This window comes from Thunnus albacares, chromosome 14 (assembly GCF_914725855.1).
Source record: "Thunnus albacares chromosome 14, fThuAlb1.1, whole genome shotgun sequence".
Classification (NCBI taxonomy): domain Eukaryota; kingdom Metazoa; phylum Chordata; class Actinopteri; order Scombriformes; family Scombridae; genus Thunnus; species Thunnus albacares.
The window spans coordinates 20,369,332-20,395,292 of NC_058119.1; the positions used below are offsets into that span (position 1 = coordinate 20,369,332).

The 25,961-nt window shown below is 39.8% G+C and overlaps 1 protein-coding gene across 3 annotated transcripts in view; it reads left to right on the forward strand.

The window, feature by feature from the left end:
* The window catches only part of phactr2 (phosphatase and actin regulator 2), a 50,801-nt gene that overhangs the window by 19,476 nt on the left and 5,364 nt on the right, over positions 1-25,961 (forward strand). For 2 of the 3 annotated variants that reach the window (XM_044373277.1, XM_044373279.1), the window contains exons 2-11: positions 11,215-11,400; positions 13,418-13,492; positions 13,851-13,979; positions 17,601-18,144; positions 18,344-18,522; positions 19,694-19,850; positions 20,251-20,306; positions 23,406-23,467; positions 23,782-23,919; positions 25,536-25,612. In XM_044373277.1, coding sequence (XP_044229212.1) covers positions 11,215-11,400; positions 13,418-13,492; positions 13,851-13,979; positions 17,601-18,144; positions 18,344-18,522; positions 19,694-19,850; positions 20,251-20,306; positions 23,406-23,467; positions 23,782-23,919; positions 25,536-25,612 — 1,603 coding nt within the window. Of the gene's footprint in view, positions 1-37; positions 284-11,214; positions 11,401-13,417; positions 13,493-13,850; positions 13,980-17,600; positions 18,145-18,343; positions 18,523-19,693; positions 19,851-20,250; positions 20,307-23,405; positions 23,468-23,781; positions 23,920-25,535; positions 25,613-25,961 lie in introns of those variants that run through there. The other variant, XM_044373278.1, reaches the window with a different exon arrangement.

Consider the following 25,961-nt stretch of genomic DNA (forward strand, 5'->3'; position numbering starts at 1 on the left):
GAGGGGGCGGTGGTGGGTGGGAGGGGAAGTTACGACGTAGTAACTAGCGTCCCAGTCAGTCAGTCAGTCAGTCAGTGAGTGAACCAAGTTTCCAGCGAGTCAGTCATCACGGTCTGCAACCTTTCTTTTTTGAAATGAGCTCACACGGCGGCCGCGGGCGGGATTTATGCGGTGATAGAAGACCGTGATCGTGGGTTTGGAGGGGGCCCGGTCCGGCCCGGTCCTCCGGAGAAGCTGAATATGGGTCAGACTGCCGTCTCTGCCGTGTCTCAGCCTGCGAGCGGTGAGTGTGTGGATGTGTATGTGTGTGTGTGTGTGTGTCACATTCCGCTATCTTTATTCAGGAAGTCTGCTCATTTTCTTTTTTAAAAACTCTTCTGTCGCGTAATTGATCGAAATTTTTACTGACAGCTGCACACAAACAAAACGCTCAACGACTTCATGCTAATAGGAAGTTAGCTAACTAAATGTGTGTTAAATTAATTAAGACGCTGTTGCATCACACACTCAGTTTCTAAATGTTTCGCTGGCTGTTACTCAACTGGAGTAAAAGTAGTGAAACGTTAAAGCTACACTGTGAGATGAGTTTGTTTATAAGACTCATGAAGCGCACTGTTTGTTGTGTTTATGCATTCAGCGGTTTCACTTGGTTCCGGATGAACTCCAGTACATCATCTTAGTTTTTAACCAGTTTGTTTGAGCATCTGAAGTCCATCTTTACATGTAATTCACAGCCCAGAAACATATTAAACTAGACGACATCATGCCTACAAGTGTCTTTGTCATAGCTTCACAGGAAATGTCATCACATCTAGTTGAAGTGTTTGATTGTGTCCAAGTAGAAGAAGTGCTGGAGTCATAACTATGGCTGCAATTAACGATTATTTCCCCAGTTAACTGATGGTTTGGTCTAAATGTCAGAAAACTGAATTATTTGGCAATGAGAATTTCTCAAAGTCCCAGGTGATGCCAACAAATAACTTTATTTGTCCGATCAAAACCCAAAGGTATTAGGGCAACAACTTATGATTATGTTCATTACGGACTATTTTCTCAATGAATCGATTAGTTGTTTGGCCTAAAAAATGACAGAAAATGGTGAAAATGTCAATTGCAACTGCCCAGTGCCCAAGATGATGTCCTCAAATGTCTTCTTTTTCACGACCAACAATCCACAACCCAGATATATTCAGGTTATTATCATAGACGACTAAAGAAACCAGAAAATGTTCACACTTGAGAAGCTGGAATCAGAGAATTTGGATGACGATTAATTGGTTATCAAAATAGTTGGTGATTAATCTTCTGTTGATCGGCTAATCGATTAATTGACAAATCGTTGCAGCCCTAAGTGATATGATAAGACAGAGAAACACAGTAAATGCTCACAATTAAGAAGCTGGAACCGGGTTATTGCTGATTATTAGTGTTATTGTTTCAGTTCTGCAACTTACAGATCTCTATTTCGGTTTTACCTTCCGTGTTTGGCATGTTACACTCCAATAATATACTACCTTCAATATATTCTTAAATCCAGATCCTGTGACTGAAGTCTTGCTGACTAATCAAGGGCTGTTTCACACCTGTAGTACAAAGTCAGTTCAGTAATCACCACATGACTGTGAACCATCACTTTAGAGGGACAACCATTTTTAGTCTGCAGATGTTTGACTAATTAAAGGAAAGACCAACAGAAAGTGTCCTTGGTGTAGAATTTCTAACTCTCTGGAACTCAAATTCTTCCAAACTCCAACCGTTCTTCCCAAAGTTATCCACTCATTTGGTGTTTTGATGATCTAGTGGAGAGCTCTGTCTAACACATTGGTCCAAAATCTTCGCCAGGTGTTAAATTAGGTGAAGATCTGGTGACCGCTTGTGTCCTGGATTGAACCTTAAAACCTTCGTCTTTAGAGGTATCGACCAAAATGTGTCTGCTGCACTCAGCATTGAAAACTGTGTTGCTCAACACAATTTCCAAAAGCACAATGTGATGTCTTCAAATTGCTTGTTTTGTCCGACCAACAGTCGCAGCCAAAGAAGCAGGTAAAAATGAACGTTATTCAATGAGAGTTATAGACTAATTGATTACTTGTTTCAGCTCTAGATCAGATATGTCCTGATTGAAAGCTCTTAAACAGCTACTGAGTAGACCTTGAGCTACTTGGCTTATTCTGTGTAACAGAAAAGTTGGTATTAGTTCTGAAACACTGATATCTGTAGTGAAAATCTCAGACAACACCCAGCCTCACCCTGTCTGGAAACATATGCATTCATTATGTTTCTGCACTCAGTATTCATTCAGGTTTCTGCTGTAATCTGTCACCAGCCTGACTATTAACAACATCACTGACACTCATCATAACACACAGTTTGTAGAAGTCTACATAGTTGATTGGGAAAAAAACCAAGACATTTCAAGATGTCACTATGAGCTCTAAGAAATTATTAATTTTTAACTATTTTCTTACATTTTATAGACTGATGTTAATTGCAGCCCTAGTTAGTTACATGAAAACTGATGTAAGGATGCATCATGAGATGTTGCTCTTTCACTCACTGATGGAGATCTTCGGTGAAGCTACACATAGAAACACAAAGCTTTACAAGATAAGACTTAAAACTTTAAATACATAAAGCTGACAGTGCCTCAGTATTCCTAGTAACACCATGTTAAATGTGTTTGTGCATGCTGTACAGCCATACTTAAGGATATTTTCTCTTGCCGTCTGTGGTCCTTGGTTTGTCCGTGAGCAATAAAGTAAACATTAGACATTTGTTCACATTTTTATGGGAATGCTTGAAGGCAGCGAGGTACAGGAAGAGACGACTGACTCCGGATGAAAACAAAACTGGACCCCTTTTATGACGCTGTCAGCATTTAAAGTCAAACCCAAACTGTTTTGTAGCACACTTAAGCCAACATGCATGGGACCCTGGGTCTATAATAATGATCTACATGCTCTGCATGGCTGCATTATGGGCTACATAACGATGCTGTGATGTGCTTTTAATGCTGAATCTATACTACTAAGAGCAGCAGAGGCAAGTGAACACGGTCCTTATTGAAAGATCATTAACCTAAAACTAATTTCCTTTGAGGCTCAATGAATTATGGTTATATGCTTAAACACTGTAAAGCTGCGGTTTCCTGTTTGATTCCTGTTTGTACTGTTACTCTTGACATAATCCAAGCCTCTAGGTCCTGTGAGTATCATGAGTTGAGCTGTACTGTGCGTGCTCCGGCCTACTTGTATTGGAGAAAGATTTGGAAGAAATGACCCAAGTGTTAAAAATGCAGCTAATGCCCGGTGTCGCCCCTCCCTCCGCTCTCGTCCAACACCTCTTGTTGCCTTGTTTTCCTCGTCTTCTCTTCTCCGTTCCTGCCCTCCTCTTTCCCACCTTTCCTTTTTCCACCTCTCCTTTTCTCTCTCTCTCTCTCTCTCTCTCTCCTTCCCCTCTTCTCCCTCTTTTGTCTCTCTTTGCCTCTTTTTCCCCCTCCATCCCTCTTCCTCTGTTTCGTGACGTTGGGTTCTTCCCTCCCCGGTGACTTGCAGCGAAGGAAGGAAGCCTCTCCCTTTCCCCTCCTCCTCAACACATGTTCCTGCTCTAACGTCTGAAAAAGACACATACGCTGACTTTGTCACAATACATTGCTGCTTTAGTCCTGTAACGTTGTACCAGACAATATATGTAGGCTATGTATTGAAACAAAACAGTGCCAGGTTGAACGGCTGTTACACAAGTTTTGTGTGGTGATTTTAGACATTAAAATGCAGTCCACTGAATAAATCCTGTGTGTGATTACTTCATTCAGATGTCTGTTGTGTATCAAGTTGTGTTTCTGATGATCCTGCCCATTTCCACAGCTGCTGTATATCTAAATCCTGACTCACCCTTCTACCATGACATTGCGAGTCATCTGTTTCAAAAATAAAACGCTTCGCTGTGAAATCCAGCGTGGAATCGTGGAGTCGAGTCAGCGACTGTAATATGTAATAAAATCCCTGAGTTGAGCTGAGGTGGACCAGGGCCACATTGTTGTAATTAAAAAGTCATAGTTAATATTATTTTGGAAAGAATGGCTGAAAAAAGTACTTTTGTTGGATCGATCTGTCTTGCTTGAATTGCAGAATTGCTGTAAAAGTGCAAACCTCTGCAGTTCTTGTGGTAATGAATGGATTTAAATTTTATAATTGACCCAAGTTTGCATTATGTTACACTGGAATTTAAAATCAGAGTTAATAACATAATATTTTACCTTTTTATAACCATGCAGATTGATAAACTGAAGCCCTACAGTGCCCTCATTTCAACTTTTCTTGCAGCTCAACCACTGAGGACTTACAGTATACATAGTGTCATTTTTCATACTATATGTACACAATGTACAGGCGTGTCTCTCTTTGGCTTTGAGGTTAAGCTGTATTGTATTCATAAGTTCTGGTATTCTTTATTGGTCAAATTCGTGGTGTCACTTCCTTTGTTCTTTACTGTGTGCGATTTTTTTGCAAATGAGCTCAATGTGTGTGTCATAAGAATGAAGGCTTACCAAAATATGTTTCCTGTCTTGCTACATGACAACTATGCATCTACAATCTTCCCCTTTTTCTTAAATTACCTATTAATTGCTGCATAGAACCAAAAAAAATGTTAACTAAAAATAGCTTTGGAGCTCAAAAATGTAATCTATTCAGTTTGATCTAAACATTTTGTAATACTGATTTTACCAGGAAGTGATGAAGCAGATGATAGATGTTCAGAGTCGTGTGATTTGCACCTGGACAGATCAATAATACTGATAAAGCTGTCGGTTCTACAAACCAACTTCATCTACAGTAGAGTCACGTATTTTGTCACTTCTTTGGCTTCATCTTGTCTCTGTTCCCTAAAGTTGACAATAATCTTCCTCTCCTCTCTCTACAGTTTCTCTTCCCTTTCTCTTGTTTCTCTTTCTTTCTTCCATCTCTACTCTGCGAGTAATAAACCCGTCCATTGTGCCTCTTCAGTTCCCACTAGAAGTTTAATAGTTGGGCTAATGGTGGTGATAATCGCTGTTACTGATTTTCCCATCATTAGCAGCACAAAGCAGCTGCTGAAATGCACCTATTGTGATTTGATATCAACACAGGAACAGGAAATGAGTGTGTGTGTGTGTGTATGTGTGTGGATGTTTATGTGTGTGTGTGTAAGAGAGAAGTAAATTGGTGTCAGGGGAGAGCATGTACTGGGCTCTGCACTGTACTTTTCCATGTCTTCATTCTTGGGTTTTGTGCCCTTAAATGCCATGTTGTATATGTGTATGCTGTTTTTTTTGGTCACATCCTTCAACAGTCAGAGTTGTGAAAGAAACAAAATCTGTTTGGGAGCAATCATACCCAGATAGTGTTTATGTCACTCTGTGATTTGATGATACAGACTTTAAAGGTTCTATATGTGAGAATTGTGAAGCAAATATGTGTATTAATCATTTTTTTTATTGTCAATGAATGAACAGGTTGTAACATAATGTAAAAAATGAAACCATCCCCAACTTTCTCAATTGTCTTTAACAGTCAGTGCACTGATTTCTACCCGGGCTGGCTTTTCTGCGAAAATCCAAAGGACGTGACGTTTTTGCGCGCCCCCGAGTACCTTGCCTCTCTTCCGCTAACGTCAACAAATGACCGCCATAACAACACAACAACCCAACACAACAAAAACGGTGCTATCCGACTCGAAACACACTGCAGATATTAGCTCTCCAGCTAATGAGATGGCTAGCTGCCTCCGTCAACCACTACACATTTCACAACCACCCCGCAATGACAAGTTGCCCACTCCTGAGCACACACAGCTAAAACAACATTATTTCCTCAACAAAGGAGCAGAAAACAAACTCCAGAGCAATAGCAGAACATAGCTCACCCCTTTTGTTTTTTTCTGTTGGTGGTCCAAAGGTCATAAGTGCATATTTCACAATAAAACCGCAGCGCATTGCTCCCTGGCCACAGCTCACTGAGCCCACCAGTGTTTGGAACACATGGTTGGTTAAAAAAAAAAAAAAAAAAAAAAAAAAAAGTGTAAGCAAGTAAAAAGACTTCAGCTGGAATAGTCTTGCGCCGCTGATCGAGCAAAGGCGACAGGATGTTGACTGCAGCTCACTTAATGGCCACCGGTGTCACTAATGAGAAGGAATTTCTGATTCTTACTAATAGAACCTTTGACAAAAGAAAATTGCTTCAGTAATTACGTCCTCTGATTTTATTTCTTCTCACTATTGGAGCCCGGCTTTATAATTTAGGATAATGAGACATCTGTTTCTTGACATAATAATCATATTCTTTTACTGAAACAGAGAGTCATCAGTTTCAGCTGATGTTCATCAGTGAGGCGTATTGAGCACCAGATGGTCGCTAACATCATATATTGGCATCAGCTGTCTGTGAGTAATGGTGTGAGCCGACCAATCAGCGGGGCATTGATTGGTTTCAATTGAGCTGAAGGTTAGGATGTGGATTTGTGCCACCGGATATACCCTTGAGAAAATATTACAGAAGAGTTTAAATTTTTATTCTTTGTTTCCTGGAGTAAACGCATCCTATAGAATATCTTATCAGGGTGTAACGGTACACAAAATTCATGGTTGGGTATGTACCTCAGTTTTTTGGTTTCAGTTCAGTTTGGTGCAATTTTGGCAGGAAGGAAAAAAAACAGCAGGAAAAAAGGTAGAAAATAACTATTTCTGAAACAGTTTAGTTGTGCTGCAGTGGAAAAGGAAAACAAACTTTCTGTCTCTTGCAAGGACTCAGGACACCTGCTGACAACTGTTTTATACTGATTTATGCTCTAACTGTGTATAAAGTAGTTCAAACTAGCTCCACCTCCAGCAGCTACAACACTAACATGCTGCTTACACACTGATGCTTCAATGTTAATATTCTAATGATGTCATATATATAATGATATATCAGTCAGAGGGACCAATACTTTTACTTTCATACTTTTTAACTACATTTTTCTCTCAGAACTGGTTCTTTTGACGTGTTGGCCGACCACGTCAGAAATCAAATGTTTTTATCATCGTTCTGAACGGCTTCACTCAAAAGCAGAGTGAAATGCTGACCGTCACAGAGAGGGGAGGTGGATAGGGAGACGTGATATTGTTTCACTGCGGAGCCAACAGCCTGTCTTCAAAGATCTAAAATTCTAGGTCTAAAATTCAGGCCAGCAAAAATGACCTATAGTTACATTTACGCTATCTAGTGACTGTAGTAATTATGACCCGGGGAAGTGATGCAGTTTAGATGATGTCAATATAGGGTGACTTCCTTATTAGGAGGAGGCGGGTTGTGGGGATGGCAAGATAGTTAGTTAGATGGCAAAAAGGCACATTTAAAAAAAAAACGTTACGACGACTGTCATGGTGTTTACTGTTGCAGTGTTTCCCCTAATTTCATGAGTGCCGCTGCTCAAATTTCACACGATCATTGATATCAGTGGGCTACTAATGATTTTCATTCGCACCCTGTCACACGCTAGTTACCGTGGAATTGTTTTGAGTCATCCTCCCTCTCCTTATTCTTCAAAAGACATTTACATGAAAGGTACTGTTGTAGCGTATTAAGGAATAGGGCAGTGCATAATGTGTGTGCGTAGCGATTGTGTGGTTGAGCAAGCGGCAGAACAGTGATGGTGAATGTGAGGTTAGCAGTAACTTGTCAGTCTGGCAGTAAATGTACAGTACAGGCTGCAGTGTGTCAGTTAATAAATGCTGCAGCTGAAGGGAAGTTAGCCCTGACAATGGGTTAGCCTGGTGGACCAGATATTCTCGTATTAGTGTAAATCTCAGCTGCTCCTAAGCAGAGAAATGTCCGGCTGCTGAGTCTCTCCAGAGTTTTGCTCCCTATGCCCCCCTAAAGCAGTTGACCAAGGGGAAACACTGTGTTGCCATGTCGATGAAGGTTGCATAACTTTGAGGAAGTAGAAACCACATTTTAGGTGATCATTTTAACCCATTCATTCTGACGGCAAAGACACTACATGGTAACCAGGGTAACCAGGCTACCTTGGCTAAGCCGGCCAGCATACATTCATGAGCATGCTACAGCTAAGTGGTGCGCTGCCAAAATGTTCCGGGTGGAACTTGCGCTCTAGAATTATTGTTCCATACGTCGGAGTAAGTGGATTATTAAACTGTTTTGACAGTAATTGTTTGTGTCACGGAGCATACTGAACTAAGGAAAGTCATGTATCGAACCGAATGGTTCGGGATGAATCCATGTACTGTTACACCCCTAATAGCTAATGATTTCTTTACTATTAGCTAAATGTGATGAACATCTGGATCATCCTAACAAATTTGAGTGTGTTTTCAACTTTGGTCTGTTTGAAATGTGGGAGATTTTTTAGCCGACTATGTTGCTGCTTAAGCTTCTTAAATAGAACAAAACTGCACTGTTGCCTTTTCAACTAACCTTTACTGTATTTTCGTCAGTAGTTATTTGGAGGCACATGAGCTGAGATCACCAGCTGGTCTGTCTGCACTTTTGAATGTCACATCTTACCCATCGTCAGCAGCCACAGTGAACATCTGATTTAGTCTGCATGTGTGCTCATTTTTGTAACAGCCAAATGTTGAGTGAATCGGTCCATGAAGGCAGCCATGAAAGAAATCCCTCTCATCATCTCACTCTTTTTCCTCTCTTAGATTGTTTCCTGGATTATAAAAGTGTGTGTGTGTGTGTGTGTGTGTGTGTGTGTGTGTGTGTGTGTGTGTGTGTGTTTGTAGAAGAGATGAGGGCAGGCCTGCTTGTCTACACTCAAAGGAGTGACAATAAATGCGCAGACATACTGTAGATAATTACACATACAACTAATCTTTTACAGTAATGTATTATTCCAACAGGTGTAATGATTTAATTTCTATATAAACACACATAGAGAAGCCAGGAAGTGGAGTATGGTAGGGACAAGAATTTGTTTAATGCCATTGTAATAGTAATAGATCTGCAGTTGATTAATTGATTAGTTGCCAACTATTAAATTAATTGGTGACTATTTTGATAATCGATTAATTGTTTTGAGAAGAAAAAATGTCCAAATTCTCTGGTTCCAGCTTCTTAAATGAACATGTTTTCTGGTTTCTTTAGTCTTCTATGGCAGTAAGCTGAATGTCTTTGGGTTTAGGACTGTTGGTTGGGACAAAACAAGTAGCCTAATTTAATTTAGTTCAATCTTGGGTTTTGGGAAACTGTGATTGACATGTTTCACCATTTTCTGACATTTTATGGACCAAACAACAACAGATTAATTGATAATGAATATAATTTTTAGTTGCAGCCCTACATTGTACAGCAAAGCACTGTCTGAAATAACTCCCGTGTTCACTCTTTCACTGCTGCCCATATAATGGACAAGCAGTGGTTGACTCAGTGAGTAAACTGAGATGTCGGACATATGAATTATTGTCATTTGGCATCATCACTGACAGGAGTAGTCACACTATGGTAACCCGCAATGTAACACGTTCTATTTTGGGATTGTTAGCAAAAAAAACCTTGATTTTTGTTGCATTGCGGGAATCTTTGAGGACACTATATAGTGCATAGATTTCACACTCAGAATCAAATAAAAGGGTGGAGGGTAAATATAGTGCTCTATAAAGGAAACAGGAAGTAATTTCAGACACAATCCATGTCCTCTATGTGTCCCTTGCACATGAAAACATCTATGAAACCTATTTGAACAACAGAAAAAATCCCATAAAACACTGTAAGATGGGAAAATCCCATTTTTGAATCCCACATTTGTAGGTTTGCTGAATACACAGCTGCATGTTTGCACCTATGAGCCAAAGCTGTTGAGCAAACCAAGAGTGCTAAAACATGATCTAATGTAGCATCCAAACTGTGTGAGAGAGTGTTGAGAGGACAAACTCAAACTGAACGCATGTCATAACTTAGAGATATTAAATTTAGGGAATGGAATCGGTCATTTGAGGACACCTCTACACTGAAACACAGATGCTAACTCGCTGTTAACACTCCTCCTCCTGCACTCCTCCTTAACTGACCAGACAAGCCAACCTGCAACTTCAGTTCCTACTGGCAATGATTTTTTTGAGGGAATAAATTAAGTAATTCAAGGGCACAAATTATGAGATTCAGGGAAAAAATACTAAAACTTTCCATGCAGAAATGATTAAAAAAAAATTGATCCCTGCTGGGCTCCATACAGTCAGAAGGCCTAAGTGATTCAGCAGTGTTATGTAGCTGAAAAAACAAAAACCTTCCTCTGCTTGAATCTGAGGAATCACACAGCACCTCTCTTTCCTCTGTGATGTTCCGACATGATACACCCACACACCCACCCACACACACACACACACACACACACACACACACACACACACACACACACGTACATAAACACAAATACAGCATGGACACACTGTGTGCAGTAACCCAGAAGGTTCACAGCACTTCTAATCTTCCAACAGGAAGAGGAGGAGTTGTGGAAGGACATGGATCTAGCCAAGACACACACACACACACACACACACACACACACACACACAAACACTGTACAAATACTGTACAGAGACAGAGTTGGAAATGTATTCCTGCTTTGCTGTTGAAAGCTGAGTTATTGAGTCGGACCAGTGTTGCCAACTATTTTCATTGGAAAGTAGCTAAAACCTCCTATAAAAGTTGCTAGATGACATAATCCGCTAATTTGCTTATCATTGACGTCATTACATGACGTAGACAAGATTGTTTCTTAAAATTATTTATTTAAAACAGTATTTCAATAGTCAAGGCAACTTTATTTATAAAGCACATTTCATACCCAGGGCAATTCAAGGGTGTGTTACAGAAAATGGAATAAAAGAATATTGTAGCAGAACAATTCAAATTATTAGATAAAAATTCCAGCGTGAGGATAATAAAAAAAAATATTAAAGCATATCAAATTAAAATAAATAAAAAAGATGTCAAACTGAGTGTTAAAACTATGTAAACACACATTTAAAAGAATGATAGAAATAAAAAAGAGTTTGTGTTTAGTCTGTCTTAAATTAGATGTGATTCATCAAGTGTGTTTATTATCTTCATGTATAACAAGACATGAACTTTGATCTGGTGCAAACACAGAACTGAACTGCAGTGTGAGTTCTTGTTTTGAGTTTGTATCATGATGTGATCTGATGTTATATTTTTGTTTTTCTGTGTCTAGTTGATGGGTTGGAGAAATCACCATCGCTGGCCAGCTGTGACGTGGTGGTGGACTTTGCCACCAGTACCCAGAATGCCCCTGCATCACGGCAGCAGCGAGGCAAGCTGTCGTCACTAGGAAAACTGTTCAAACCCTGGAAGTGGAGGAAGAAGAAGACCAGCGACAGGTTCCAGGATCTTTCCAAAGGTTGGACGTCTTGTGTGTGTGTGTGTGTTTGTGTGTGTGTGTGTGTGTGTTTGCCTCTGACTTACTTTCCTCAATCAAGTGTCTGTACAGCATCACAGCTTGCGTTTTTGGATTTGTGCTGAATATTTAGTGTGAACAGGAGCAGTGTTCTTGTGTTCCTAGAGTCCCAGGAGAGCTTTAAATTGAAAAGAGTGGACAATTTGTTTGCAGCTCTCACTGATTCATTCCTGAAGACTTGGCTAGGAAATAAAAAAGGACAGAGCTAGATCCAAACAGAAAAGACTCCTTTTCTCCATGGCTGCTAGTTATATTCGAGTCCTCATACATGCACGTGCCATAGGGATGGGTATCGTTAGGACTTTATCAATAAAAATCAATACTCTTATTGACAGTAATCTCCATAATTTGGTGCAAAAAATAAAGACATGATGTGAAAAAATGTGAAACCATTCAACAGTTATTTATTTACGAACATAACAGTTAAATCAGAAGTGCTTAAAACCAGTGCTGTGTCTGAGTTAATAACTACACTTATTTTTATAACGATTAGTCAACCAAAGAAAATCTTGGTCGACTGAAATTCTACCAACTCTTCAACTAACGGATTGGTCAATGGAGGAAAAAAAGTGACATTCACGTAATATAGTAAACAAGCCAAGTTAGACCTTTGAGCTAATGCCTGCTAACTACTTAGCAGGTTTATATCACTGTGATATCCAGTGTCAGCAACATTTTTTGCTGACACTAGATATCAAACAAGAGACTAGATATTAAGTTGCTGTGAGCTGTAAATTCACCATTTGTACGCAGAAGGCAGAAGATATTGTTATCTTGGAGCGTAAGTCTTCCACTGGGCAGCTCTCCTGCTCCCGCCTCAGTCTAAGACTCACCCTGGTCAGAGTGAGTCTCCTCAGCCTGCTGCTGGCTGTGCATCACTATCGTCCTCTTTCTTCCGTTTTATGGCGGATGGCAACCAACGTTAAGGTGCATAACTGCCACCTACGCCAGCTATGTTAGAATGAATTAGTGTTACATAAATACTGACAGCAGCACCGTTTGTCCAGGAGCTTATCGATATTTCGGTACCGACCAGTCAGGAACTGGTACCAATTTAGTGCCGGTTCTCGATACACATCCCTAATGTGCCACTGGTAGGTGTCAGGTTACTGTCAAGGTGCAAAGCAAAAAAGTAGATCAGGTGAGAGGTCAGAATTAGCTTTAGCCGTGACGCCCTAAGTTTGTAGACATTCAATGGCTGAACCTCTGAACCTGTTCTCCACACTCTGGGGCATCGACTGCAACGTCCTCTTTTTTTTTAGTGTTTCAATTTAGTTTTTTCATGAAGTATTGTCTCCGCTGATTATCTTCCTGTGATGTAGTCAGCTCAGGTCCAGCTCCAGCCATCTTTATTTAACACCGTCTTAATATCACAGCCTCATTTTAGTGTATAGTGGTATACCAAATCAATTTAAACATCATTGTGTGATCAACTCTGAGCATGCTTCATTGGGTCTAATCTGATTTGAATGACACAGCTGTCATTGAGCACAAGGCAGACTGATTCCTCATGATCTCATTCTCAAGAGCTTTTAGAGAAAAAAGCAGCAGGAAAGAACTAGCTTAGTTCCTCTTCTATGACTATATGTGTTGCTGTTGTGTGCAGCGTGGGGCGGGGATAGCAATGACGCAATAGGAAGAGGAACATTGCTCTTGTCATGGTGCACAATTTGTGTCCACTGGCCAAATAGCTAGTGATTGTTGAACTACTATTGTTTTTTTTGTTGGCTGGTGAGTGAAGGAAATCTACCAGCTATTTGCATATTTCACCAGCATTTGGCTGGTGGCCGGTGCTAATTTTGTGCCCTGGCTCTTGTGTAATGCTTTTGTGAATTTCTGAGTAAATTAATTGCATAAAATGCCACGTTTTATGTGTTTTTCTTAAGGTTTTTTTTTTTCTACATTGATTAGTGCAGTTACCCCAGTGAATCAGACATTGACCTTGATCTTGATCTTTCAGTTCTTGAGAGAAAAATCTCAACAAGACAAACGAGGGAGGATCTTATCAAGAAAGGAGTACTCATGCCTGAACAAGGTTTGTCTGATCATTCATTCAAGTGTTTGTTCATTCATTTATTTTTTTCCACTTTTTTTTTTTTCCAAATGCAAAATGTCAGACAGTACTTGTGTGATTAAAAAAACAAAACTTTTTGACCCAGATGGGGAACTTATTTGTTTTTCGTATCCATTTTCTAGTGTTTTTCAAAGTCCTTCACCTTTGGAGTTTCAACTTCATTGTAATAATCACTCAATGAAAATATAGATGAAAACTGCTCGTTGGATTGTGTTACCAGTGTGAATGAATTTGAATTTGAACTCTGCTTTCGAGCAACTGAATAGTACTGAAAAGCAGAGGATTTCAGTTACAGTAAATGTTGTTATTTCCTTTTTAGATGAACCAATCAGCAGTGAAAATCTGAATGGCCATGCTACATCCAGTGTGACATCAGAGGAGGTCACAGTTGACATCGAGTCAACAGAAACACAGCTGGAGGAACAGGCCAGCACCGAGGACAAAACAGGTAATATCTGGATTAGTTATTGTGTCCAACATGAGTTTTTGTTATACTGTGACCTTTAATCCAAAGCTGATTGGAGTCCTTAATCTTCGGATCTCAGTTCTAGTTGAGGCTTTAGCCCGGGGATAATAGTTTGTGACTGGCATATTATAAATGTCAGTGACAATGAACTTTATTCAGGGGTTTGTTCTGTTTTTGAATGTGGTAAACTTCCATTTTCGAAAATTAGAAGTGGCTGATTGATTAAACAAAAAGCGATACAACGTGAAAGCCACCGCAGAGATATTGGCATACGCAGAGAAAGAAAAAATAAGCTCAGAGGGCAAAAAAAAAAAAAAAGACAGAAAAAACTAAGATTTGTTACAAAGATGCTCTTTCTCTCCAGTTCCAGTTCGTTCTCCAGTCATGATAATATTTTTACGCCTCGAGCGCAGCCATTTTCTTCTCTACGTATAGACTTTCTTTTTCTGGAACACGGAGACAAACTGGATCCAAAGTAATGTGTCCACAGGGCAAACATTTATGTTTTTTTTTAGGATATTGTTATCTTATCTTATTTTAGTAAAGATTCACAGTAAAAAGACATACTGTATTTTTGCTCTTGGTATAATTATTTACTGTGTCTGCTAATGAGCTCGTACTGTACTAGAAATAATATCTAGACAGCAGAGCAGCTGCAAAGTTGTGAGATCGTGGGATTGTAATTGTTGATCAATGTGGTTTTACTCCTCCACACAGATTGTTGAAACACGTCGTGGTACTCAAGAATGTGGGACTTTTACAGCCTTTTAGCAATTCCATTTTTATATGCTAGAACTAAATGTTGTAGCTTTTTTTAGATATTGGTTGCTTTGAAGTCTTTTCCTTTTGGTCGTGGAATGCATTTCTATCTGCAACAGTTTCTCTGGCTGACATTGAATCCTCTGTGGGATGTCTGACCGAGTCTAATGTGTTCAAATAGATATTCCCATTATATCAGCCTGCAGCAGGAATTCGCAGTCTGAACAGAGCGGTAGCCATCTCCTAATGCTCCGCTCTCCCTCAGGAGACGAGCCGCTGTTCTCCTGTCTGATGCTGCTTAAGTGTGCTGTTTTCATCTCAACCCTGTTAGCATTGAACTCTGAGCCATTTGCAGATATGTTTGTTCATTTGTCAATAATCAGGAATGCACAGGCAACAAACACTGCAAAATACAGTAATACGCCCTCACACTGGGAAGGTTAATGGGTGCATTTTATCTTTCACCTCCCAACCCTGATACGTTACTCATTTCCATACAGTCCTAAATGAAACCGCTCATGACTACAGATAGAAATATCCTCTCGTCATTTTCATCTTTGTCTGACTCATTCCTAATCTTTCACAATCTCCTCTCTCTGTTTGCCATTCTGCATGTCCATTTCTGCATCTGTTTGCACAAATGTGCATCTTTTATCTTGCATTCAATCTGTTTTGACCTCTAATACCATACTTTTTCCTTCCTGCTTCCGCTGATCTTCTCAGAGAGGCGTGATACTAAACCGCTCTCCAAGGCAAACCAGGTTCGACCCCGAGACGCTCAAGCTAAAAAACAGCAAAGTGCCACTCTACCTGCTTCTTCCAAACCGGCAGTTGGCACTGCAGCCACAACCAGGCACAAAGACGGTGCCGCAGGGACTAAAAAGACTGCTAAAACCACAGGCAAGGCAGGCTCATCCACACAAGCTAAAGCTAACCCGCGCAGCATTAACAGCACTAGTCGTGGGATTGGTAAGTTCAGCTGGTAGAGGACTGAAGCCAGTTGATAGATGGTCTTGCCTGTCTGCCTGCCTGCATGGAAAATGTGCTTGTGTCTCTGTTAGAGAGGAAAGAAAAGCCCTGGCTCGCTCTGCACCTGTGAACCACGGCTTTATGTACACTTAAGTGGCATGAAGTCAAGTCAACATAGTATTTCCTTGTCTCTTCCTTTTGATAGTGTCCTTTCCTCTTTAGAGGGAATTTCCATGTGTCATGTGATTTAAGCGTAGAAGTGTTTTGTTTATGATCTGTGCCTGTTTTCTGAGAAAGCAGAAGTGAAAACGATTGATGAGTGATTCCTGTCAGTAAAAAAAGAGAGAAAGAGAGCATGCGGGTGTGAGTGAGGTCAGTGTAGCATGGCCTTCATAAAATAAACTCTGAAAAACTCATGTGGTTTTGATTGATGGCATGATGCTAGGGCATGATCATCACCCTTCATCCAGTGTGTGTGTGTACTTGTTTAACCTACAGCATGGTGAAAATAAGCAGCACAGAAGGCCAGAATATTGCATGTGATGTTCATGCAGTCTTTTATGAAGGCCTCTGTGTATTTTATGTGGAGTTATTGGTGAAGCGGTACAAAAGTTGTTTCATTAGTTTGAATAACATTTTAAGTTCCTCGGGCTGCTTTTACCAACACACAAAGACACTTCACAGACGCTTAAATGGCTACTTCAGTCAGTATTACCTTAGGTATTCTATGTTTGTCTCAGTTTTGAGATGTGATAAGAAATGGTAATTCAGTATTAAAATATTATGGCTGCCAGCATGTTCCATTAGAGCCGTGTTACGTATGTGTCAAAATATATAAGCTGTGGAATGCAGATATACTGTCAATTAGGCTGTTAATCACTTATAGTTTTGATAATAGATTATCATTAAGTCATTTATCAGGAAAATAGACGCCAAACACTCTGATTTCAGCTACATTTCTATGCTTTATTATAATTGTCAACTGAATACATACCAACAAAACACACTGCTTCATCAAGGTAAAAAAGTTAAAAAGCCTTTATTATTGTGACTAAGTGATGAAAAGAATCTATAAACTGAATATATTTGGGTTTGGTCGGACAAACAAGTCAATAAAATATTGGCTCACACTCTACTGGGAAATATCGATGGACAATTTCACAATTTTTCTGGCTTAAATGATTAAATGATTGATTAGAAGAAATCATATATGAAAATTGTTCCTCAAAGTACATTTCATAGCTGTTTTGGAACTTTTGTTCATATCACATGATCGTCATCATGATCTTCTCTTAAGCCAATCTGGATGAGAAGTCTTTAAAGGAATAGTTCAACATTTTTTGGAGTTACTTGAGGAGACTGACACCACTTTTGTTGTACCCTCTACAAGATTTACGCATCTCCATAGCATAAGACTGGAGGTCCTTATGCTTAACTAAGCTAATCCTTATGCCAAGATAAGCTGATTATCTCCTTTAGTGTATTTACGCACTATTCCTTTAAAGTTCTCAAAAAAATGGAAATTTGAACATCTACAATTCAGTGACAGTTGAGCGACCCTCGGCTGAGGAAGATCACGTAATATGATTGAAAGCTGTGCAGAACAGCTATTAAATGGACCTTGAGGTGAGATTATTTTATCAACTGCTGTCAGGAGAGTGAAAACTTTGGACCTCAGAAGATGAAGAATATATTGAAAGAATCTGTCCATCCATCTATCCCAGCATGCACTGGGCAAGAGATAGGGTGCAAGTGGAAGAGGCCTGCAGTCTGTCATATTGCAAAAACACACGCACAGCCACGTTCACACCTACAGACAAATTAAATTTTCTGTCTCTGTCCCTCTCTATCTCTCTCGCTCCTGCTTCTCCTCAGCCAAATCTTCTCATCCAAAGAAGACAGGATGCACAACAAAAGCGACCTCCACTTCCACCTCCACCACCACCCCTCGTTCTCGTGCGTCAAAGGATGCAGGCGCTGCAGCACAGACTAATGGGACAAATGCAAAGACCAACCGGAAAGCAGACACCTGCACCTCTTCCTCTGTACCTCAAAAGGCTTCCACAGAGACTCCTAGCCAGCCTGGGGAGTTAAAATCATTGCCCCTTTCCTCAGACACCCAGCCTGGCTCATCTAAAGCCTTGGGCACTGAGACAGAGGGCAGTCATGCTGCTGATCCACAGCTTAAATCTGCTACTGGTGCGTCTACCGCAGATGGGGAGAACCACAGGGGTATGGCCCAGGAGCCCACTGTCCAATCTCCCCATATTAACACTGCTACAGAGGACACTTCCTTCACAGTGGGAGAAATGGACAGCAGCTCACAGGGGGAGAAACAGGGGAGGACGGGAGGGGAGGGAGCAGAAGAAGAAGAAAAGAGAAAAGGAGAACCGGAGACTGCTGGGGAGAATAGCCCGAGGTAAAAATCTAGTTAGGCCACATTGGTGAAACATTCCCTATGCCTTTTAGAGTACATTCACACAGTAGTCTCACTGGAGTCACATGACAAGTGCTGAACTGACAACAAATCTATAACTTAAATTAATTATGTGCAAATATGAACATTTGGTGGTCGCAGATGTACAAATCTCACACTGTGTTATTGACGTGTCCTGCAGGTCAGCTGAGGTCCAAGCTGAAAAGCCGCAGGGCCACAGTGTGAACGTAGAGCAGGCCAAGGTGACTGTTATCCCCGATAGGCCAAGAGACAGTCAAGCTAGCGATTCGGACTCCGACGGACCAATCCTGTACCGCGACGAGGAGGAAGAAGAGGAGGAGGAAGACGAGTACACAAGCAGTACGGCATTTGTTTTGTAACACACAATAATGGAACTACAGAGAAAAAAAGTGTCTCTGACAAAAGATGTACAAATGAAACACTGTGACATTACAACATGCGCTTTGTTTGTGAGACATTTAACATAGAGAATAGAATAGAGAATATATCATTCATGTAGTAATTGTTTCCACATGCGGGCTTATGAATAGCTTGACAAAGACGGTAGAAACAAGCAGCTCTGGGTTTTTATTTACATTTGACACAGTGATTCATGCTCTTCAGTGTACACTGAGTTGCCAGTTCATTAGGTTCATCCTCTACTTTCCAACAAGTCATAGTCATGTGCACCTGCAGTTTGTGGTATAAATCTGGCAGACCTGTGATTTAAGCATCAGTAAGCCGAGCACTGAAACGGGCAAAACAAGTGACCATAGTGATTATAATGGTGCCTTTTAGCCGTACTGGTTCTAGCGTCTCCTAGTTGACTGCCATCTCGATTTATAGACTTGAAAAATTGCAATTTATTTCAGTCTGCAATCAATAACAGAGGCAAAAAAGAGATATAAAGAGAAACAACACAACACAATAACAGAACATAATTATTTCTGCAGTCTGAAAAAGGTGCTAAAGCTACAGCTTATCGTGCCGACCCGATTTACTAATCTGGGTTGTAAACAAACGTGAATCTGTGCTGGTGTTTGTGTAGGATTTCAGAAACGTGGTCAAGAGATCATGTAGTCATTGAAATGCATCTAAACATCTAGAAAACTCCACTTCAGTTAAACACAAAACTGTCTTTTGACTTACAAATCACCAAAACCACACTTGTACTGTGCTGTACTGTTATCAGCTGTTCTGACAATTAACTTCAACCCAATGAAAAAGTCCACAAGTCTCTGCTCTATAGTCTTTTTCTTTGAAATCTATCTCATCTCCTTTTTGTTTTGATTTCTTCTTTTAACTGATTCGCTGTGCTGTAGTTGCTGTTGCTTTGAAAACTCTCATATCAAAGGGCGGATGCACATTTAATCCAATATGACTCATCTCTGTAGCAATGTTTGTAATTAAAGTACTTCAGAATTGAACTCCTTTTTACACCTGTCAGTTAAATACCATGTTGCCATTTGCTTCAGTGATGCCTTCATCGTTATCTGCAGCTGAACTTTTCTGTTTCACGTCTCCGTTTCAGGCTCTCTGGCCAGCAAGATCCGCCGACGAGACACCTTGAACATCAAGCTGGGGAACCGACCCAGCAAGAAAGAGCTGGAAGAGAAAAATATTCTGCCACGGAGCTCCGAGACAGAGAGACACGAACTACGCCAGCAGATAGGCTCCAAATTAGTCAGGTACACACACACACACACACACACACACACTGGAAATGCTGTGAAAATGTAGCTAGGTGTGAATTTTCATCATAGATTTGGCTGAGCTGTGCGGTGATAACAGATTGTTCAATATTTTTTAATTATAGTTTTGGGCAATGTTCTGGTACAAATGATACACAATGAAAATCTGTGCTGAAGTTTAGTTTGTTCTACCAGATGAGGCACAAAGGCTGGAGGCAAAGAGCCTTTTTATTAACAACAAGAAAAAAAAGGGTGTAAAATTATGAAAATGTTTTTATTTTTTTTAATAAATATTACTGTGATAAGTCTTGTCGTTCTGTAGAAGTTAGTGTAATGTGTAAATAATTTCCTGCTGCTCCTTGTAGGAAAGTATGTGAACACAGTTTTCTCCTTTCAGGCGCTTGAGCCAAAGACCCACCACAGAGGAGCTGGAGCAGAGGAACATCCTCAAACGTAAGTTACTGAAATATATTACCTAAGCACAGGGTGCTCTGACATACTATTTTATGATTATCATGATGTTTGAATACATAAATAGTAATATCATGTAATTTTATATCTCTGATAATATCATGAATCAACAAAGGCGCGTTAAAATGGATGTGCAGTTGTCGCTACTTTAGTTTTCAAACATTTTGACAAAAAAAAAGTTATTTTTAATAACTCCTGACAAACTTAAAGCCACTGGAAACCAAATCCACAAAAGCCTTCTAACTACGTCACTTTGGTTCTTATGTACATAATATTAAGCATCTTTAAGCAAGTATTAGAAATTAGTTTCAATCCAAATTTGAAATATTTATTATTTAAATTATGCAATTAATTCTGTGAGCCAATCATAAATGACATGACATGCTGATGTGCTGCGATAAGCGTATTGTCTTACTTCCGGTTGCCGCAGTTTCTGTGTTATTGGTTGCGTTTCTGCATCTCAACCCAGTTAATTTTGCCATATTGTTCATTACTGCGGCTAAATACCTGCTGTACATTTAAACTTACACTAGTTCTGCTCAAGCACTCTTAGCTCTCTCTGTCTTTTAGCAACTTTCTCGCTAATCCCACAGTTGGTTACATGCTATTCATATCTGCTAATCACTTTAGCATAGCAGTTAGCAATGGCTTCCCTCTCGCCCTCTCCCTCTCCTGCACTCTCTTGCTCGGAGTGTCTTATGTTTATCTATTCCTCTGCCTCCTTTAGTGATAACGGTACATGTAATAAATGTAGTATATTAACCGTGTTGGAGGCGAGGCTCAGTGAGTTAGAAGCGCGGCTCTGCACCATGGAAACCTAGTTGTTAGCTACTGTAGTTACCCAGCCCTCAGTAGCTTGTGTGGGTGTCAATCAAAATGTTCTTGAGAGATGGTCTAAGCAGCAAAATGTGCTGTTTTTTTATAACTAGGTTTTCTAATCAGATTTTTGTGGATGAGACACTCAACTTTGATATCATATATGCATTTTTACTATTTCAAGCCAAATTTTCAGAGGCTTTAGAATATTAGGCATGTTAATCACAGTGTGTTTATACATAGTGGAGGTGTGTAAACATGCCATATACAGTGAGTAGATACAGTATAGGAAGCACTGTTAAGATTTCCAGCCTCTGTCTTATTTAATGAAGATTATATTATTTGCTTAAAGAACTGCTTTTGTTGTTGTGGTTTCCTGTGACGTCATTAGAGCTGAAAACGATTAGTTGACAGAAAATTAAGCTTCAACTATTCTGATGATCAAATTTAGTCATTTTTAAACAAAAATGCCAAGTATTTTCTGGTTCCAGCATCTCAAAGTTTAGGATTTTATGGTTTTCTATGTTGGCTGTGATGGTAAACTGAATGTTTGGGTTTTGAACTGTTGCATATAACAAGACATTTTAAGATATCAACTTGGGCTGTGGGAAATTATAAAGGGCTTTATTCACTATTTTCTGACATTTATTCTCCTGCGGATTAATAGACAATAAAAATAATTGGTAGTTGCAGCCCTAGATGCAGCTTCATGTTGCACACAACGGGAGCACTGTGGGGGTCTAGTTCATAAAACTGGGAACATGGTTCATCATGGCTTCAGTAAAAGTGACTCATAAAATACTCTTGCTAATTCAGATTTCATTGCATGAGAAGCTGTCTATTTGTATTCTTCGCACAAAGAGAGCGTCCACACAACATACAGTAGGTCATAATTGCAAGAACACTATTATGTTCCATATGTGAGCAAGAAAATTCATGTTCCTGGTTATATTCCTGGGTATTGTTGTGTTCCAGCTGTCTAGTTTTATTCTGTTGCTGCCCCTTTCAGATCGTCAGATATGACCTTGTGTGTCTCATTTATCAGATAGATGAGACAGATATGTCTGTCTAATTTATGAGCTCCTGTCTGCTGGAAGCTTTGCGTCTCCTACACTGAGCTGATGTGGTCAGTCACACTATTATTTTAGAGGGCTCAGCAGAGATTGCCTCAAAACGATTTGTTTTTTCTCACTGCTTTGGTCACAGCACACCACAGAGATAACAGTCGAGTTTGTATAGGTCAGATAGTTTTGTTGCTCTGTGAACAATATAAACACTACAAACTAGAACTGATAAATATTAAATATAGTCCAAGCAGGACTTAAACCATTTGATCAACTTTTGCTTTTGCTGAGACTTAAAGAACCGAACTCATTCAAATACATTTTTCTCCTGCTTAAGACTGAGTAATTATGTAATACCGTTGCTTCACACGCAGTGGAAAAACAGTGAAATCAAAAGTAAACCCGCACATTATCCAGGTCATATGTAACCGCAGTAACTGTGACAAAGTTGAATTGTTACAAAACCTAATTACAAGAACAGTATAACGTGACTACAAAAGATGTTTGTTATCTGAACGTTGTTTATCCATTAATGGACACTTCCAGTTCTTTGAGCTCATTAAATAAATTACATCTGGTAAACTGCTAGAATGAACTTTCCCCTTCACAACTGACTGGTGTAATGATACTGAGCTATGCTAATGTGTCAAATTTGAGCTAAAACCTAAAGCTAAAGCTAAAGCCTTTGTATGTTATATATGGTTATAATGCAGATAAAATAAAGCACCAGGACCAACAACTGGCATCGTCTAGGATAAAACACAGAAAGAAAAAGTAGTTCTACACAGTTTTTCTGGTTCTGGAAAAGAAGAGTTACTGTAGATGGCTGGTGTCTGTGTTGTAGATCCCAGACAGCTTATGTTTCTCTGATGGGACCACCAGAGGTCAAGTAGTTCACCAACATCCCAGGCGAAGTCACCCTCAAGTTGTTTACACACGCATACTGTAAACTGTACATCCATGAAGAATCTACAACAGTAGAATCATTATAAGATCAGCTTGGATGATTCATTCAACCCATGCAGAAAATCAAAGGACATAATTTCCCCTTTTATTTTGTTTATATTATAGCAATCACACGGCTACATAGCCATAGACATGCTTTAATAAGGTGAATCACATCTCGCTGTTATAAATAGTAGCATAAGCTTGTTGCAGGCACAGTACGTGTGAAATGAATCTGTTGATCCTCTGCATGCAGAAAAGAATGAAGTGGAGGAGCAAGAAGCCAAGCAGGAGATTAAAAGGAGACTCTCCAGAAAGGTACTGTAAACACCAAACGAACACACGCACATTAGCAAGTACAGAAAGCACAGAGTGAGTCTATTATTAGCTGCTAATATGTTTTGCTCCACCTTATGAGTCATGGTAGGAGACAGAAAAGATGCTTTGTGTGGTGAAACTAGCCCACCTAGTGGACACAGCTGTAACTGAAGCAGGAAACTGATCTCTCAGCTGAGAAATCATTGTTTCCTGTTTGTCTCTGTGCCTCTCAGGATAACAAAAGTAACATTTAGATTAAAGTTTTTGACTTACATGTGCAGAAATTTAAAAAAAAAAAATCTCTTTTTGTGTAGCTGAGTGTTCGGCCTACAGTGGCAGAGCTCATCGCTCGCAGGATCCTGCGTTTTAACGAGTATGTGGAGGTAACGGACGCCAAGGATTATGACCGGCGGGCAGACAAACCCTGGACACGGCTCACTCCTGCTGACAAGGTACTACAGCCTACAGACCTCATTATGAAATGTTGATTTTTATTTAGTTTGATAGATTGACTGTTGTTTTCATTTTTATGTTCGTGTCAACCTGACACTAGTTATTCTATGAGTTTGTTTCATTATTCATTATATCAACCTGACAATGCAAGTGAACTGCAGGTGATTAAAACACATCAAAGTACACTACATGTACACTACACGGACCCCCCTGGGTGACTTTGCGCCTTCATCACTTGTCATTTCGCTGCACAACCAGGACACCAGTAAAAAAAAAAAAAAGTTCAGTCATAACATTTTTCTCACCACCACTGTATAATCACTAAGTGCGTCTCAGTTCCCTTAAATTGCATTCACGATCGCCTCGCTCGTGTCCTTTCCTTGCGTCTTAGTCCCTCCCACCGTGGATGCATGGCGAGACACAAGGAAACCATGCGAGGAGAGAGGAAACAAGGAAATATATTTTTTTTTTTTAGAGAAATGAGACATTCTTTCCTCTGAAGTGTCATGTGAAGCGACGTGTTTCTGATGACGGCGGCTGCTGAATCAGCTGTCAGGCAGCTTTAACAGCTGTAGCGACTTAAGACAGAGTTTGTGTCTGCACACATGTGCACTGTCCTAATACTAATAAAGGTGCACAGTTATCACTGCCAGAGCAGCTGTTTTCTCTCTGCAGCCTGTTACCTGTTTGACAAACATCTGCACATGAATAAAAACCTGCATTCTGTATTTACACTGTGTCCTGCTCAGAGGCACATGAATCATTTCTCCTGGCAGAATGTGTTTATAATATTTATTCATTATTTGCGTCTGTATTTATTGATATTCTGATTGTCAATCATTCATTATTTAATAACCCGGAATATGATTAGGGCCTCTTTTGAACACTGGAAATTATTTATTAGACTACCCGACTAACCTGACGCTTAGGAATTTTCAGCCTCATATGTGACTAAATGGAAATGACAATAAATGATGTAAAATATAAATGTGTTTCTTGCTGACAGATGGGCTCTTCTACTCTCCCTGACTTTAATTTATTTTATTCGTAATAAAAGTTAATGGGGGAAATAAGAAAAAATCTTTCTAATAAGCGAAGAAAGTTGTTTATGGTTCTCTTGTTGATCAGACCGACAACAACAGATTTTTAACTAGATAATGAATCATAAAACAAGTACAATATAAAACTTGGGAGTCATACACTTGAGTTTAATCTGTCTCCACTCAGTGATGTTGTGATGTATCAGATCACACCGATCAGCTGCGGTTCAATCGATAAGTGATATCCAATAAAGGGGCGTCAGCCGGTAAAAGACTTGGGTGAAGGCTGCTCTCGTGTCACCATGATTTTTGAAATTCCAGTATTAATGTTATCAATTACACCTGTGCTTTTCCTGCTGAGTGAGGAAAGGGTCGGGATTTCTGTAGCCGGTCTAATTTTTCATGTATAGTTCATTGAATTTGAGCTTTTGTTGTTCACTTCCTAAATATATAATAATCCTATATACAATTAGTGACAATAAGAGATAAAAGCAGTGTGTTTGTGTAGGAGGACAGGTAGCCTTGTACTGCTGGGTGTATTTTTTACCATTTTATTTGTGTGTTCTTCTCCTCAGGCTGCTATCCGTAAGGAGCTGAATGAGTTTAAGAGCAGAGAGATGGAGGTTCATGAAGACAGCAAACAGTTCACCAGGTACTCAAGCGGTCGATCATCTCAACCATTTAGCCTGACCCTGACGATAACTTACGCTTAATTAATAATGTATCACCATAAATACTGCTGTTTATTAGCTCACATTGATCAATATTTATATTATTCTGGTCCCTTAAACCCATTTCCACTAACCACATTAAAGTCATCATGATATACACCTGGGGTCGACTCTGGTTCATTAGCCTCAGGCATTGATAGCCAATAAAGCGCAGGTTCACTCTCCTGTATGTTATTAGATCTGTGTGACATGATTTTATATTGTATTTGTGCAAAGTGCAGAGCAGGAATAAGTCCACCAGTAAAACTCATGTAAGAAGAACTACTACAC